This window comes from Entelurus aequoreus, linkage group LG05 (assembly GCF_033978785.1).
Source record: "Entelurus aequoreus isolate RoL-2023_Sb linkage group LG05, RoL_Eaeq_v1.1, whole genome shotgun sequence".
Classification (NCBI taxonomy): Eukaryota; Metazoa; Chordata; class Actinopteri; order Syngnathiformes; family Syngnathidae; genus Entelurus; species Entelurus aequoreus.
The window spans coordinates 46,383,484-46,401,269 of NC_084735.1; the positions used below are offsets into that span (position 1 = coordinate 46,383,484).

The following is a 17,786-nucleotide window of genomic DNA, read 5'->3' on the forward strand; positions in this document are numbered from 1 at the left end:
TTATTTACTGTCATGTCACCCTAAAATGATTCACTGCAACGTACCAATCCTATAGGTCATATTAAAGAGCCAGTCAATATATTACAATAATGTCACAACCATCCAATCTTTTGATCACATTTGATACTGTAACATTTTGATTAAGAAAACTAACTAAGACTGAACAGAAGAAAGTTTAACTTACAGTTTTGATCATAATAAAAAAAACAACACTTTTTCTCTCTCACATCCTCTCTCCTACAGCATCCATTGCAATCAATTATGTAAATGCGGCGGTGATGTCATCAAGCGACTTCTATCGACTTTAAGGACAGCCAAGAGCTACTTTCCTTACTTAGGAGTTGGCAATACTGCTTGTTATCAATTGCGCATGCAGTTTTAGTAGATCACCCGCAACACGCTCCCACGAGTACATGCATTTTTTTTTTTAGTTTGCACACGCTATTTAGCACTTGTTATTTGGGACCTTAGTAGATAAAGCCCTTTTGTTTTGTGTTGTGTACATTCTCTTATCGTTGCATGTCTTTGATAAAGTTGCATTATCACTCAATAGGTATACCCAATGAAGCGTCTGGAAAAGGGCCAATGCTCACCCAAGATGTTGTGCATGCACAAAGGACAGGTGCGGCGCTCCAGCAGCCAAGGATCAACACAGTCTTTGTGAAACTCATGAGCGCAGGAGATGATCCTCAAATGCTTGGTTGAAAAAGGGAGGGACATTAAAATTAGTGTAACATCCGTTTAAATTGTGTTATGAGGTTGGATTCCTCTTACTTGGCCGTCCTGGAATTCCTCCAGGCAGATAGCACAGACTGGGCTGGAGTTGGAACTGCTGCCATGGGAGCGATGTGTGCCTGAGCAGCCCTGGGAGATGTAGGTTTTGGTTTCCAAACGACTAATGGCATTGACGGTTTGCTGATGGGCCGTGTCCTGCATTGACAACATTGACAAAGAGTGCAGGTTAGAAATCGGAATTGTAGGTTGAAGCTTTAACAGTGTTGCCACTTTCACTTACCCAAGTTCTGTTAGATTTGCACTTGTAGCGAAAAGCAAAGATGAGGACGATGGTCAAAATAGCCAAGACAACGGTAAGGAGGATGCCCACGTCATAATGTGGCTGAAATGGGAGCACATGTTTACGGCATTATAATAACTGTGGCATGCAAAAAAAGAAGCAACATAGTCATCACTTATTGTTTAAATCTGGGCTCTTCAAACGTTTCCCATCTAGTTGCATACATAAAAAATACATGGGGGCAACTTTGCTCCATTTTGTACATAAAGATGCCAAAACCAATCCAATGTAGGTCAATATGTGTTTACTAAACAAAATATACATATCTTATATTTGTGTTGTTGGTGCAAAAGCAAATTAGTGTAATATCTAAATCATATTAATTAGGGATGTGTCGCTCAATCGGCCACCGATTAGTATCGGACGATTATCTTGAAAAAGTATGTGATCGCCATTGCCTTTCAATGCCGATCACAGATCCCCTCTGGCTAATAATGTATGGATTGTTAGTACCCCGGCTGATAAGACAGCAGCTAATTATGTATCTCCTACATAAGTTCATAAAAATCACCTCCATTACGGTAAATGGAGCAATCAAAGCTGCTCACATGGTCACTGAGGTGGGCACTATGTTTGACATGTCAACTTAATGTGTAATATATTTATGCATGAGAACATTTTGTTGTAAGCTGTGAGGTGTGTGTTAAAACAGTGGTCCCCAACCTATTTGTCACTGCGGACCGGTCAACGCTAGTAAATTTGTCCCACGGACCGGGTGCAGGGTATTTTTTGTTTTTTGCCTTAAAAACATACAATCATGTGTGCTTATGGACTGTATCCCTGCAGACTGTATTGATTTATATTGATATATAATGTAGGAACCATAAATATTAATAACATAAATAAATGGGGGAGGGAGTTTTTTTGGGTTGATGCACTAATTGTAAGTGTATCTTGTGTTTTTTATGTTGATTTAATTTTAAAAAAAATTATAATTTTTAAAAATTATTTCTTGTGCGGCCCGGTACCAATCGTACCACTGTGTTAAAACCATGGTTGTGTTTTACAAATGATGACAGATGTGACCAAGAGCATTTGTATTGTGGGGCGGTATAGCTCGGTTGGTAGAGTGGCCGTGCCAGCAACTTAAGGGTTCCAGGTTCGATCCCCGCTTCCGCCATCCTAGTCACTGCCGTTGTGTCCTTGGGCAAGACACTTTACCCACCCGCTCCCAGTGCCACCCACACTGGTTTAAATGTAACTTAGATATTGGGTTTCACTATGTAAAGCGCTTTGAGTCACTAGAGAAAAGCGCTATATAAATATAATTCACTTCACTTCACTTGTGTATGTGTGATGATGTAAATGAGGTGTGGTTGTAATGTATAATAAGTATGTGTCAACGAAAAGGCATTTTATGACTTTTCTTAATTTGATTACATGCTATAGTATAATTGTATTGTTATAATTTTATTGCATGTTTTTTTGTATCTCTTTAATTTAGGTAACCAGGGACTGCAGATGGGAATGAGCTATTTAGCTATAATCTGGTGCAGAACATATTGTTCTTTGATCTTAATGTTTCTGTGCATTGTCCCTTCAAATAAAGACTAAACTAACTAACTAACTAATAAACTGCATTCTTGATATCTTAAAGGTGTTGTTTGTTACTTCCCCACAGTTACATTTTTTAAAGCCAAAAATATAACAAGAACACCACCGGCTAGCGTATGTTACCATTAGTGGTTTAACAAACACATTTGTTTGACAATTGTCTATATTTTTTTTACAATTACAAAGTTTATGTAATAACAATTTGTAACCGGCCCGAATAAAATGATTGGTCTTTATGGCGGTCACTCATCCGGTCTCACCCAATAAGAATTCGGCGGGGGAGGGTCATGGCAGAAGTGCATTGTGGGTCACGGGATGCTAACTGCTATATGCTACTGCCGTAGCTATTAAAATGGATCACATCAACATTGGCGGTAACTTATAAAAACTGAGAAGGACTGAACTAAAATGGCACCGAAAAGGAACTCATATTCTGCAGATTACAAGATGGACGTAGTGAAATATGCAGCAGAGAACAGCAATCGAGCAGCAGACAGAAAGGACATACCAGGAGCGACAACGAGGAAGAAGATTTCATCGGATTTAGCGATCGGGAGTGACAGATTGTTTGGTAAACGTATAGCATGTTCTATATGTTATAGTTATTTGAATGACTCTTACCATAATATGTTACGTTAACATACCAGGCACGTTCTCAGTTGGTTATTTATGCGTCATATAACGTACACTTATTCAGCCTGTTGTTCACTATTCTTTATTTATTTTAAATTGCCTTTCAAATGTCTATTCTTGGTGTTGGATTTTATCAAGTAAATTTCCCCCATAAATGCGACTTATACTCCAGTGCGACGTATATATGTTTTTTTCCTTCTTTATTGTGCATTTTCGACCGGTGCGACGTATACTCCGGAGCGACTTATAGTCAGAAAAATACGGTATATTAATAATAGTTTTGAGAAAATAATACAACGCAAACATCGACAGCCAAATTAGACTAGGGGCCTTTGTAACCCGTTTTGAAATGGGTATATTATCATTTACAAACCATATAATATATTGTGATATATACCGTTATCGCAGGAGGCTGCTATGTATATATTGTTATCATTTTAAATTTCGCCCATCTCTACAGCTTTAGGAAGTTGAAAAGGTGGAGATGGAACTGATTTATGTTTTGTACGTGGAGTGTTAATTTGTGATTTGGCGGAAGCTTTTGGTCAAAATAATTCATTAAATTCAGGGCATGACACAAAGTTGAAAGATGCGGACACGTTTGTTACTGAATACTTTCTACTACATGTCTGTCTTGGAGACTTTGTATATGTAATATGTAACTATAATTATGTGATACATGTTCACATTGACAAATGTTTTTCGACTGTTCAATTCGAAGACACCTATTACATATGTCTAGCTCGTGTGCTATTGTGTGCTTAGCTGTTGTGTGGCTGCTAGCGCCGAGTAGACCATAGTCGACAATGTTTACCTTTTCACAACGAGACCTCAAACTTGTGTGCTTATTGGAAGACATTCAGATGTTAACTGGCTGTTGAGTTGTGCACAAGTAAACAAACTGCACGACTACTTATATGATCATATTTGTTTTTTTTGCTGATATCGAGGCCGATATTCGATATTGATATCGGATTGGTACACCCCCAATAATAAGTTTTGTATTTACTAACAACGCTATTGTTCTAGCTTACCCATTTGGGCTGCTCCACCAAGATCTCAATACAGACTTGAGCCTCCTCGTTCTTGTTGACCAGACCCATCAACTCCTCTGCATCGTCAGCGTCCACCAGCACGACAGGGCGTGGAAGGGAGTCCGCTTCTCTCAGCTGTGTGTGACACACAGAAATATGGCAAAACTAAGACTCGTCTTTGTCCTTGAAAGAGTCTGGTGTCTTTGTAATCACCTCAGCAGCTGCATTTGCATCATCGCTGACATCGAAAATGACAGCCTGAGCGCCCTTGTCCAGTGCCATGTGAGCCTGGAGGAGAAACCACAGGATAGACAAGGCTTAATCAACTGAATATGCACAAGAAAAGTGTGACAGGTGTAGTAGTAGGCCCACTTCTGCAAAGGCTGGACTGACAGCGCGAAAGCATCACTAGGTGGCAGTCTCGCTGAGGGAAAACTAGTTCAGCTCTCCTCTGAAAACATCATAAAGGGAAACTACAGTTCCACTTCCTGTGCTTAACCATTCTAATCAAAGAGAGAGGAAAAGTCAATGCATAGCAAACGATTCCTTACACAAGGTTGACAGAAATGAAAGAGGGTAAAATGGATGGTGGAAGAAGTAAGCCTATGATGAGCTACCATGCAAGATATGTCAGAACAGGAGTATCCAAAACTTAATTTCACCAAAGGCTACATACTGAAAAACCAAAGAATACCATTTTCTTTTGGTAATAAAAATATTCAAATATATATAGAGCTAAATTGGGGGCAAAAGTTTAGTACAAAAAAATATAACATTTTGAACCAAACACTCAAGTTTTGATTTTGAAAAATCAGAACTAAATTGGACACAAGAATCTAAACCTGAAAAAACAAAGACTCGTCAAAATAGGATTTAAATCTGAAAAAAAAGAAGCTCAACATGCGATGAAATTGCATTTGTTACTAAATGCCACCGTCACTGAACTAAATATCCAAACATAGTGTTACTGTTTAAACTCTTTGTAATGTTACAGTGGCAAACAAATATTAAATATACTTTTTAAATAAAAACAACCTCTGCCTTGTTTTTAATAAATAGTTAGGCCCATTACACTACTTTATTTTAATGTTAGTCAGTGTAGTGGTACTTGCAAAGCCAACTGTTTTCTGAAGTGGTTTGAGAACAACTGCACAGGTGTAAAACTCAAGATCCGGGGGACAGATCTGGCCCAACACATCATTTTATATGGCCTGCGAAAGCCGGGAAATAATATAGTTTCTGAAGTACTTTTTAATTTTAATTATTTATTTTAATTTTGACAGAAAAAAATACAAGTACTGCATGTACAGCAATTACATTTCTGCTTGACTTTTACATTCAAAGCAAGTTATTCCCCATATTATACACTGTGAAAATGGCAATACATCGTACAGTAAAAAACTGCCAGCTCAGTTGCCAGAATTTTGCCAAAACAAAAAAGAAGCCTATATATATATATATATTTTTTTTTTTTTAAATTATTATAGAAAATGGATGCATGGATTGATTTTTTTTTTTTGTCTATGCATTAACAATGTTATAGTAGGTTTATTTGAACGGACAGAATATTAACAAACACATGAAATAAAGGTTGTGTATTTGATCTCCAAACAAACCTTTGTTGTTTGCTATATAACTGGTTGTGCACATCTCAGGAGTACATATTACAAAAAGGTAGATCTGGGCGAGATGGCCTAAAAATAAAATATGTTTTTTTTACAAAAAAATAGATTTGATACTTTTACTCTGCTTCTTAAAGAAACCAATAAATACAAATAACTGATAATTCAAAACAAGTTTTGCTTTAATTGATCAAAAACTATTAGCTTGAAATGAGACAAAAAAGGCCACAGTTTACAGGATACATGACATGAACATACACTGCATCTTATTTTTAGCAAAATTACAACAAATACAAATTGCACTGTGTATAGACTAATTGTCAAATAACTAAATTAAGAGCTTGCTCTGGAGAGCAAAAACATCCGTCTTGAAATACTTTCGTAAAAGAAAATGTAACATTACACTTTAAATTCTAATAAATGATCTCCAGTATTAAGATAAAAAAAAGCAAATTTAAATCTTCTGTTTTGAATCAAATACATCTGTAAACAAAAATGGAGCATTGCACATTGTATGCAAATAAATAATAAACTCCAACTTTGAGAGGGCGCTATAGTTTTAGTATGTGGGCAGCTTTATCGACATGCAGAGTGACCGCTTTAGTTATAGCTCTCATTTGTGATCCTTCCTTATTATTAGAGATGTCCGATAATGGCTTTTTTGCCGATATCCGATATTGTCCAACTCTTAATTACCGATTCCGATATCAACCGATACCGATATATACAGTCATGGAATTAACACATTATTATGCCTAATTCTGTTGTGATGCCCCGCTGGATGCATTAAACAATGTAACAAGGTTTTCCAAAATAAATCAACTCAAGTTATGGAAAAAAAATGCCAACATGGCACTGCCATATTTATTATTGAAGGAAGAGTTAGTGCTGGAACGGGTTCTGGGTATTTGTTCTGTTGTGTTTATGTTGTGTTACGGTGCAGATGTTCTCACGAAATGTGTTTGTCATTCTTGTTTGGTGTGGGTTCACAGTGTGGCGCATATTTGTAACAGTGTTAAAGTTGTAAAGTGGTGACCTGTATGGCTGTTGACCAAGTATGCATGCATTTGCTTGTGTGTGTGAAAAGCCGTAGATATTATGTGACTGGGCCGGCACGTAAAGGCAGTGCCATTAAGGTTTATTGGCGCTCTATATTTCTCCCTACGTCCTTGTACACAGCAGCGTTTTAAAAAGTCATAAATTCAACTTTTTGAAACCGATACCGATAACTTTGAAATCGATACCGATAATTTACGATATTACATTTTTAAGCATTTATCGGCCGACAATATCGGCAGCCCGATATTATCGCACATCTGTACTTATTATACATTATCTTAAAGGGGAACTGCACTTTTTGGGGGGAATTTTGCCCATTATTCACCATACTTATGTAAGACAAAAACAAATATGTATTTCTTTTTTCATGCATTCTAATTTGTAGTACATGGCAAGTAAAAGGTGGCTAACAATGAAGCTAATGGTAGTCACCAAAATATTCACCAAGTATTAGCCATGTTGTTATTATAAGCACTAACGTTAAGGAAGTACTTTTAGCACTGCCGTGATCACAGAGAGTAACTAGCTTACGCAGCTATTGCCATACTAGGCTGGTGAGCTTCTGCATCACCTTTGAAGTGGTAAAAATTAATTCAAGATTGTAAATCATGCCTCTCACCTGGATCGTAGAACGTTAAGGCCTTAAAGGCCTACTGAAACCCACTACTACCGACCACGCAGTCTGATAGTTTATATATCAACGATGAAATCTTAACATTGCAACACATGCCAATACGGCCGGGTTAACTTATAAAGTGCAATTTTAAATTTCCAGCTAAACTTCCGGTTGAAGACGTCTATGTATGATGACGTATGCGCGTGACGTCAATCGTTGAAACGGAAGTATGCGGACACCATTGAATCCAATACAAAAAGCTCTGTTTTCATCTCAAAATTCCACAGTATTCTGGACATCTGTGTTGGTGAATCTTTTGCAATTTGTTTAATGAACAATGAAGACCGCAAAGAAGAAAGCTGTAGGTGGGATCGGTGTATTAGCGGATGGCTGCAGCAACACAAGCAGGAGGACTTTGACTTGGATAGCAGACGCGCTATCCGACGCTAGCCGCCGACCGCACGGATGATCGGGTGAAGTCCTTCGTCGCTCCGTCGATCGCTGGAGCGCAGATGAGCACGGGTGTTGATGAGCAGATGAGGGCTGGCTGGCGTAGGTGGATAGCTAATGTTTTTAGCATAGCTCTGTGAGGTCCCGTTGCTAAGTTAGCTTCAAGGGCGTCGTTAGCAACAGCATTGTTAAGCTTAGCCAGGCTGGGAAGCATTAACCGTGTATTTACATGTCCATGGTTTAATAGTATTGTTGATTTTCTGTCTATCATTCCAGTCAGGGGTTTATTTCTTTTGTTTCTATCTGCAGTTAAGCCCGATGCTATCACGTTAGCTCCATAGCTAAAGTGCTTCGCTGATGTATTGTCGTGGAGATAAAAGTCACTGTGAATGTCCATTTCGCATTCTCGACTCTCATTTTCAAGAGGATATAGTATCCGAGGTGGTTTAAAATACAAATCCGTGATCCACAATAGAAAAAGGAGAGCATCCAATTAGTCCTTGTACCTAAGTTACGGTCAGAGCGAAAAAAGATGCGTCCTGCACTGCACTCTAGTCCTTCACTCTCACGTTCCTCATCCACAAATCTTTCATCCTGGCTCAAATTAATGGGGTAATCGTCGCTATCTCTCGGTCCGAATCGCTCTCGCTGCTGGTGTAAACAATGGGGAAATGTGAGGAGCCTTTCAATCTGTGACGTCACGCTACTTCCGGTACAGGCAAGGCTTTTTTTATCAGCGACCAAAAGTTGCGAACTTTATCGTCGATGTTCTCTACTAAATCCTTTCAGCAAAAATATGGCAATATCGCGAAATGATCAAGTATGACACATAGAATGGATCTGCTATCCCCATTTAAATAAAAAAAAATTCATTTCAGTAGGCCTTTAAACCGAGAAGTTGGTGAACTTTGACATTCAACAGAGAAACGTGCTCGAAAGCGTCTTTTTTTTTTTTTAATCTGCGTGAGGATTATGATTAATTCTTCATTAACATCTGATTGTATAGTAAGGGCCAGATTTACTAAAGGTTTTCATGTACTAAAACATGTGCAAACCTGATAGCACACGCAAAGCGGATCTATTAAATGTGTGTAAAGCGCATTGCGTCTGTTAGGTGAGCAGAATTAGGCGTGCAATCCATTTTGCATCTCAGTCTTCAAGAATATGCAAAATAAATTCTGATCATCAAAACAAATGATGCAAATCTAATTATTTACCACACGCATTGTGATTTATCACCACTCATCACTGTTTAGCGTTTTATTTAGCAAGTGTGGGAAGGATGTGCAAACTGACACAGTTCCACACACGGCTACAGGATCAGGACGGTAGACAGACAGGAATCCTCTGTTCTAAGTGTGTGTGTCAACATATTTGGACGGTTAGAAATAAAAAATATATTAGATATTTTGTCTGTTCGGCAATTTCCATTTACAATTTTATAGCCGCTGGATGACTTCAGGGGGCGATTAAAATTAATTGATGCATTTTGGCGTGTGTTGGTGTTTTTTTTCATGGCCTTCCTTTTTTCATAAGAGTATATATTATTAACATATCTACTACATGGAAAAAAAAACCTCAAAGAAGCATACATTTTTTTTGTCTTTAGCAGTGATGTGCAGCCTCTCAGAAATAAGCGCACTTTCAGCTGTAAAAAAAAGTGGCGTCAATGTAAATGCATTGCACGACTGCTTCTAAAATGCCCATAAAAAGTGGTGCATATCTCCTGCTTGTTTGAAAACATAGCAAAACGCCACAGGTATGAGCATGATAACATTAATGTGCAGTAAATGAGTGTCTCCGTGTTGAAATCCTGTATAGTACACGCAAAATCCTCATTAAAATAAGGTGGTCTGCACAACTTTACAATTGCATGAGCAATTAGACTTAGACATTAGACTTAGACAAACTTTAATGATCCACAAGGGAAATTGTTCAACACAGTAGCTCAGTTACAAATGATGGAAAAGATGGAAAGGACAATGCAGGTATAAAATAGACTAAAAGCAATATAAAATATAACATATATACGTAATATTTACATAACATATGTACAGTATAGGATATATACTGATATATTATATTTTTATATTATATATACAATATATAACAACTAACATGTACAATATTACAGTATATGTAACAGCTGTAACAATCTTAGTAAATCGCACGCAACACGCCCACTCTTTTATAGATTTCACACGCTATTTACTGTGGGGTGTTTGGAGCTTAGTAAATCAAGCCCAAATTGTTTTATTATGTTCATAGTTTGTATTTCTTGTTCAGCCTTTAACAATAGTGATGCTTATGTGTTTCACTATAGTTAGATTTGGTTATCAACATGTAGCTCATTCTCCGTGTATTTAGACTCAACAATAAAAGGCTTTGGATCATCAAAGTAGTCTTTGTTGTCTCTCATGAAGTCTGCCATGATTAGTAGTTGTTAATTAAGTTATATTAAAGTTATATTAAAGGACCAAAGATGGTCACACACACATACATTGTGAAATGTGTCCTCTGCATTTGACCCATCCCCTTGTTCACCCCCCTGGGAGGTGAGGGGAGCAGTGAGCGGCAGCGGTGGCCGCGCCCGGGAATCATTTGTGATTTAACCCCCAATTCCAACCCTTGATGTTGAGTGCCAAGCAGGGAGGTAATGGGTACCATTTTTATAGTCTCTGGTATGACTCGGCCGGGTTTTGAACTCACAACCTACCGATCTCAGGGTGTACACTCTAACCACAAGGCCACTGAGCAGGTTGTTGAAGGAAATAGCGAAAGTTGTGATGCTTAAATTGAGTAAAATATGTAAATATTACATGACTGTATGAATGTGTCTGTTACTACATTATATATATATATATATATACTTACAGCGTGTATATAAGTTGATGGAGGATTTTGGAGGTTTTTCTATTACCTTCACTGATAGCTGACATTTGCTAGTGTTTATTTACTAGTTAGAATGGATAAAAACAATTCTTGTCTTACATAGGAATTGTGAAAATTCCCCCAAAAGTGCAGTTTCCCTTCAAGTAAATGATTCCACCACACTAGGCTGCTTTTTAGCAGGAGTTTGTTCATTGTTACGGTCTTGTTCGCCTTCTTGTAGCATTTCCCCCACCTGGCTGGATGCCCCTTTTTCAGATGCTGGAATAAGTTTGTTGTGCTGCTGTCTTTTTCAAATAAACTTTGCAGTGTGCTGTCAATTGTTGCACGCCTTTTGTCACAAATCCAAACCACTGACGACACTTTTCTTGTCTTTCTTGCTCTTGTTAGCAGCCGCCATGTTGTCGCTGTGTATGTGTGAATCTCTGCTAACGAAATGACGGGGAGGACAAATGTTACGGAAGCTCCTGGGGATAAAAAGTATGCGTGGCAAGAGGAGAAAAACATAATTCTTTTGTAAATCTCCTGCAACAAAAAACTTTGATTTATTGATAAAATCGATGAAACGCCCAGGCCCACAAAATGCTCATTCTGCGAACATCTAACAAAGAGAGTAAACATGTGAACGCCTAGTCAGCGATTCCAACAAATGAGACGTGTTCACACACACACACGCACACACAAACACACACACACACACACACTTCTGGGGTAGGACTGGTGGAAGGTAAAAATGTCACTCTGTTGATCTGTTTAACAAGTTAATGAAAAACCTTGTTTGTCTAGTGCCGCCGTTAAACTCCGATAACTTTTTAACACTTCAAAAGGGGAAAGTTAATACATGACAAGCAAGAAACAGATACCTCCTTTGTGTACATGAGATGTCATAAAGGAACTCCTCCTGCACCTCTGCCTCTCAAAACAGGCATAAAACAAGAGCACAAAGTGTCCATTCTTTGGCTTTGTATTTGAGGTTTTTATGCTGCCACTAAAAAAGGAATGAATAACTATTTGGGCACTTTTTATTTACATTTTCACAATATATTTTAATTGTATTTCTGTACAGTGTTGCAGACACATCAACCTCCATATTCTTATTTTATTACAAGGAATGTACATTTGCAGTAGAAAATGAAGACATAAAGCCCAAAGTGTTCAACAAGTTGTGTTTTACATAAATGCATTAAATATAATGCTGAAAACTCCAAATGTATTTTGTTTTTGTTGGTATCCGATTAACCTATGAACCGAAAAAAGTATCAACAGATTAATTTGATAACAAAAAAATCATTATTGGCAGGATTAATTGGGAACTGCACTTGAGACATGACATGACGACAGATGGATTAAAAAAAAAAAAGCATTGCAAATATTAAATAAACGTAAATAAAAGTCAGCTTACAGCGGAGTCAATGGGAGGTCCTCTGTGCCGCCCATAAAATTCAATAAATAACCATCCAAAAAGCGCCAACAATGCTCCATTTACATTTCGTGACTTAAATATTAACCAAGTATTACAGATTATCATAAGCGCTAACGCAGATGAACAATTTATAGCAGCGATGTGACACTACTGTGTGTCCCTATGTTTACATCATCGAGTGGTCAGCTGCTTCTCTACTTCCCTGCTCTTTGGAAGTTTATTATAGATCGTAAATCATGCATCTCACCTGGAAAGTAGAAGGCTGAGGACATATTCCGACAAGTTGTTACACTTTGACAGCCATTTAGGACCTGGTAATGGCTAGAACGACACGAATAGACGCTTATATTTTCTTTAAAAACGCAAAAAAATGTATACATACATGTAAAGCAAATCTGTTACTATTGAATATAGTATTAACATATATTTTTCTTACATAATATTGTTTTCCTCTATTTTTCAATTGTTGCTGCTTATTGTATAATGTACTTTGTTGAGAATTGTTTTCCCTAAAGATTTCTCCAATCCTTTTAGTCATTCTTTTTTAATCAAAAACAACTGGCAACAAATGTCGCATTTATTTCTGTTGGTATTGTAGACTGTACTCGTGTTTAGAGACTCTTTACTTCTGTCGCTCTATGTCCGCGATGAAAAGCGAGCTGCAGAGAGCATTATTTTTGCAAATATTCATGAACTTAGAATTTAATGGCAGCAACACATTGCAAAAAAGTTGGCACTTTTACCACTGTGCTACATGGTCTTTCCTATTAACAACACTCAGTAAACGTTTGGGAACTGAGGAGACCAATTTTTGAAGCTTTTCAGGTGGAGATCTTCCCCATTCTTGCTTGATATGCAGCTTAAGTTGTTCAACAGTCCGGGGTCTCCGTTGTCGTATTTTACGCTTCATATTGCGCCACACATTTTCAATGGGAGACAGGTCTGGACTACAGGCAGGCCAGTCTAGTACCCACACTCTTTTACTACGAAGCCATGCTGTTGTAACACGTGGCTTGGCATTGTCTTGCTGAAATGCTCCCCTCACCTCCCAGGGGATGGAACAAAGGGATGGGTTAAATGCAGAGCGTAATTTCACCACACCTAGTGTGTGTGTGACTATCAGTGGTACTTTAACTTAAATAAGCAAAGGCATCCATGATAATGTTGCTTGGATGGCAACATATGTTGCTCCAAAACCTGTATGTGTCTTTCAGCATTAATGGCGCCTTCACAGATGTGTAAGTTACCCATGCCTTGGGCACTAATACACCCCCATACCATCACAGATGCTGGCTGTTGAACTTTGCGCCTATAACAATCCGGATGGTTCTTTTTGCAGTGTTCCTGAGCCCATGTGGTGATATCCCTTACACACTGATGTCGCTTTTTGATGCAGTACCACCTGAGGGATCATCGCTTGCGTGCACTGATTTATCCAGATTCTCTGAACCTTTTGATAATATTACGGACCGTAGATGGTGAAATCCCTAAATTCCTTGCAATAACTCGTTGAGAAATGTTGTTCTTAAACTATTCGACAATTTGCTCACGCATTTGTTGACAAAGTGGTGACCCTCGCCCCATCCTTCTTTGTGAATGACTGAGCCTTTCATGGAAGCTGCTTTTATACCCAATCATGGCACCCACCTGTTCCCAATTAGCCTGTTCACCTGTGGGATGTTCCAAATAAGTGTTTGATGAGCATTCCTCAATTTTCTCAGTCTTTTTTGCCACTTGTGCCAGCTTTTTTGAAACATGTTGCAGACATCAAATTCCAAATGAACTCATACTTGCAAAAAATAACGAAGTTTACCAGTTCGAACGTTAAGTATCTTGTCTTTGCAGTCTATTCAATTGAATATAGGTCGAAAAGGATTTGCAAATCATTGTGTTCTGTTTTTATTTACGATTTACACAACGTGCCAACTTCACTGGTTTTGGGTTTTGTACACAGCTAGCCAGACAGCGTATGTACTGTAGTTGCAGGGCTCGAATTTAGCCGTGGTAACTGCGGCAAGTGGCGCGACTGCCCTCGTCTTTCGCCGTAATGTCCAAAAAAATTGAGCAACATTGACATGCCGTGACCGCCCTTGACTTTTTACTTTTTAATGGACAAGGGATGTAACAGTAAACGGTACAGTGATAATATGCGATAAAATTCCTGACGGTTAATATAACCGTTTAATTTTTTAATTACCGAAAAAACGTCATTTATTAATGCATTTTCGGCAGCACGAAGTCAGGCGCATGCGCACAAGCGTCGTTTGGATTGATAATCATGGCGGACCAACAACACCGATTTTGCTGCGGAGATTTCCCCTCGGAGTAAACGGAGCCAAGCGCTTGGTTTAACGTCATTTTTCCTCGCTTCCTGCCGTGTGTTTAAAAACGCACTGCTGTGTTTAGATGGAGACAGGTGTGGACAATATTGGAGACACTTGTCCCCACACTAAAAGTATGCAGCAAAGGAGAAAACGATTGGATGTTTTGCAGCAGGTGATGTGTCGGTAACGTTGTCACAATTTGTTTATGTAGTCTTTACTTTGTTTACTGGGATGTTCACTCGTCCTTTTTTTAATTGCAAACTGTATCAGTGTTCAAATTAGGGCTGCAACAACTAATCGATTAAAATCGATTATAAAAATAGTTGGCAATTAATTTAGTCATCGATTTGTTGGATCTATGCTATGCGCATGCGCAGTGGCTCCTTTTTTTTTTATTTTATTTTTTTTAATAAACATTTATTTATAATCTGCATCATTTACAAACAGTTGAGAAACAATAATCAAAATAAGTATGGTGCCAGTATTCTGTTTTTTTCCAATAAAATACTGGAAAGGATATAAATGTAGTTTGTCTCTTTTACTTGATTATTAATCGATTGATCGAAGTAATAATCGACAGTTTAATCGATTATCAAATTAGTTGTTGGTTGCAGCCCTAATCACAATGAGCACAATAAACCTGTTATTTTTGACACCACTATATTTAAAATAAGGTTAAATGAATAAAACATTCATGTTAAATCTTTGCTGCACTCCTTTATTGAACACCTCTGGCTTAACATCTTGACCCCCATTGGATTGACAAAAGCGAACATGTTTATAAATTAAAATGTGAAGGGTATCAAAGCGACCCCCTTGCACCATTTAATTTTCTATATTCTGTCTTAAGAGGAAAACGTTTGGACACACATGTCTACACATTTTTTTAACTTATGGCAGTTGGTTATAGCATTTTCCTCCCTATGTGTATATTTTTATTTTGACTGTTCTGTAAAATTGGGAAAATTGTTTATGGTTCTTAGCTGTGATTTAGGAGTTGAATAGATGGGTGAGTGACTAGTCAGTTGAGTAAGGCTGCATCACAATTCTCCCCCTTTCACCTTGTTTTAGCCCTTGACTTTTTGTGTTCATGTTAAGCAAGTATTGTCTCAATTCTTCTGTAAGGTTAAAGGAAGGGCTAAATGTCAATAAGTGTATAGCCCTAAAACCCAAGTGCGGCCCCAAGTTTTATGAAAAGAAGGCTGAGCAGAAAGCTCATTAATTATAAAGTAATTACATGCATTATTTACTTCCATATTAGAATAATTAATCACATTTTCCTGTTTGAATGTTGTTTTTATTTTAAAATCGATTGACATCGTGGTTCACTAGTTACAGCCACGTTAGCTACCTTGTATGACAGACCAGCAGGAAATGGACTCCACTAAAATTTAAAATAATTAATGAACGAACAGACAGCTGAACCACTTTCAAAATTTACATTAGCCATGTTTAGAATGTTAAATAATGACACGGTTGACTGGAATTTTAGAAATGGTTCAACACAGACGAGTTGGCAACTGAAGCGTGACTGACTCAATAGGGGTTCTAAACGGGTTCCTATATGTAAATAAGAGGTTTCCTGGTCATGTGAAACCGCCCTTTGTGTGAGACAGATTACTGTGCATAGAACTCAAAATAACAAGCAATATTCAAGTCATCTGTTTGAATGGTAAACTAGGACCTGATGACACTATGCACGGGACAGAGAGCCAGCAGCACAATATAATTATTCAACTGCAGGCGTGGGTGCCAAATCCGGCCTGGGAGAGGAACCCTACCGGCCTCTTAGTTCAGTTCAAAACTTGAGAGACAAACAATTTCGAAGCAAATTCCTAAAAACCATGGAGTGCTCCTGTTGTATAGAGGAACTTGGACCACTGTAAACACATTGGCAGATCCTTGCATCGACGTTTGAACCTTGCTAGCAAACATAAAACACTAGGGTCCAAACTTGTTAAATACATAACTGAGGTGTTCCTCAAGGCTCCCCTATATATCATGTCCTTTTTGGCAATTTTTCACACATTTTTTCCCTAACATTATACATGTAACTAAGGTGTTGCTGTAGCTTGTTTACTTCAGATACAGTCAGTAGTATTTTTTTTTAACTTCCTTAGTTAAACTAGTAGTGTTCTTTAAGGTTCGGTCCCCTCTTTTTTCATAATTTGGGCTATTCAACTGGTGGCCCTTGAGTTCAGTTCAAAAAACTTGTGAGAGACCCACATTTTTGCAGCAGATTCTTAAAATGTTGTCATTGAGTTGATTTTGACTACCATCTTTGCAGAAGAACCTTAAAAATAGCATAGCACTCCTGTAACTCTGACAAAATTATAAACAAAAACCAAATGTCTACTGTAGAGGAAACTAGTTTTACGTAATATACAAAATAAGACTTAGTAAAGGGATAACTTTGGTTCCCTGGTCCTTAGCTTTCTGGAGATGTGGCCCCCAAAACCAAACATCTCTAATGTTCATTCAACTTGAGTACTGCCTTGAAAAATGCATCACTGGAGAAAGCGTGCCTGACGAAAAAAGGTCATTATCTTGTACGTGCTCTTTTAACGGTCGTCATATACAGTATCTGGTTCTAGATAAGGCAAGCAATACTTTCTTGCAAGCGTAGTTATTATTATTTTTTTTTTTTACTGAATCAGAGGTCTGTTAGGCTTTTGTGCTGCTCGACACAAGAATCAGTGTTTATGTAAATGAACTGGGTGCTGTGTGCTGGACCAGATATCAGATTCACACACACAAAGCACAGAAACAAAGAAACCAAGAGTGTTTCCTACATCTCAATTCGAGTAATGTTGTACTAATAAGAGCTCAAACTGAACAAACACCACATATAGCCAGTGGGTGGTCTATTGAGGCCAGCCAGTTCTGTTTGTTTACGTCTAAGCTGAAGAGTGGTCTGTGAGCCAAACCTGGGATCACATTGTACTCTCCTGAGCAGAGGGACATAGTCATGTCTTTATCTCACATGTCATTGTTTTTGAAACACTAAAACTTAAGGGTCACTTGGTTTAGGATACTGCAAGGTATGCCAGTTTTCTGTGGCTTTGCAGGTTTTGCTTAAGATCAAAGCTTTATCGTATGTGCCCTTA

The 17,786-nt window shown here is 38.0% G+C and overlaps 1 protein-coding gene across 2 annotated transcripts in view; it reads right to left on the reverse strand.

Moving 5' to 3' along the window:
- The window catches only part of LOC133650700 (E3 ubiquitin-protein ligase RNF43), a 264,292-nt gene that overhangs the window by 6,704 nt on the left and 239,802 nt on the right, over nucleotides 1–17,786 (reverse strand). For both annotated transcript variants that reach the window (XM_062048259.1, XM_062048260.1), the window contains 5 exons: nucleotides 4,510–4,584; nucleotides 4,297–4,431; nucleotides 1,016–1,117; nucleotides 775–930; nucleotides 594–696 (listed from right to left, as the gene is read on the reverse strand). In XM_062048259.1, the coding sequence (XP_061904243.1) occupies nucleotides 594–696; nucleotides 775–930; nucleotides 1,016–1,117; nucleotides 4,297–4,431; nucleotides 4,510–4,584 (571 nt within the window). The remainder of the gene's footprint in view (nucleotides 1–593; nucleotides 697–774; nucleotides 931–1,015; nucleotides 1,118–4,296; nucleotides 4,432–4,509; nucleotides 4,585–17,786) is intronic.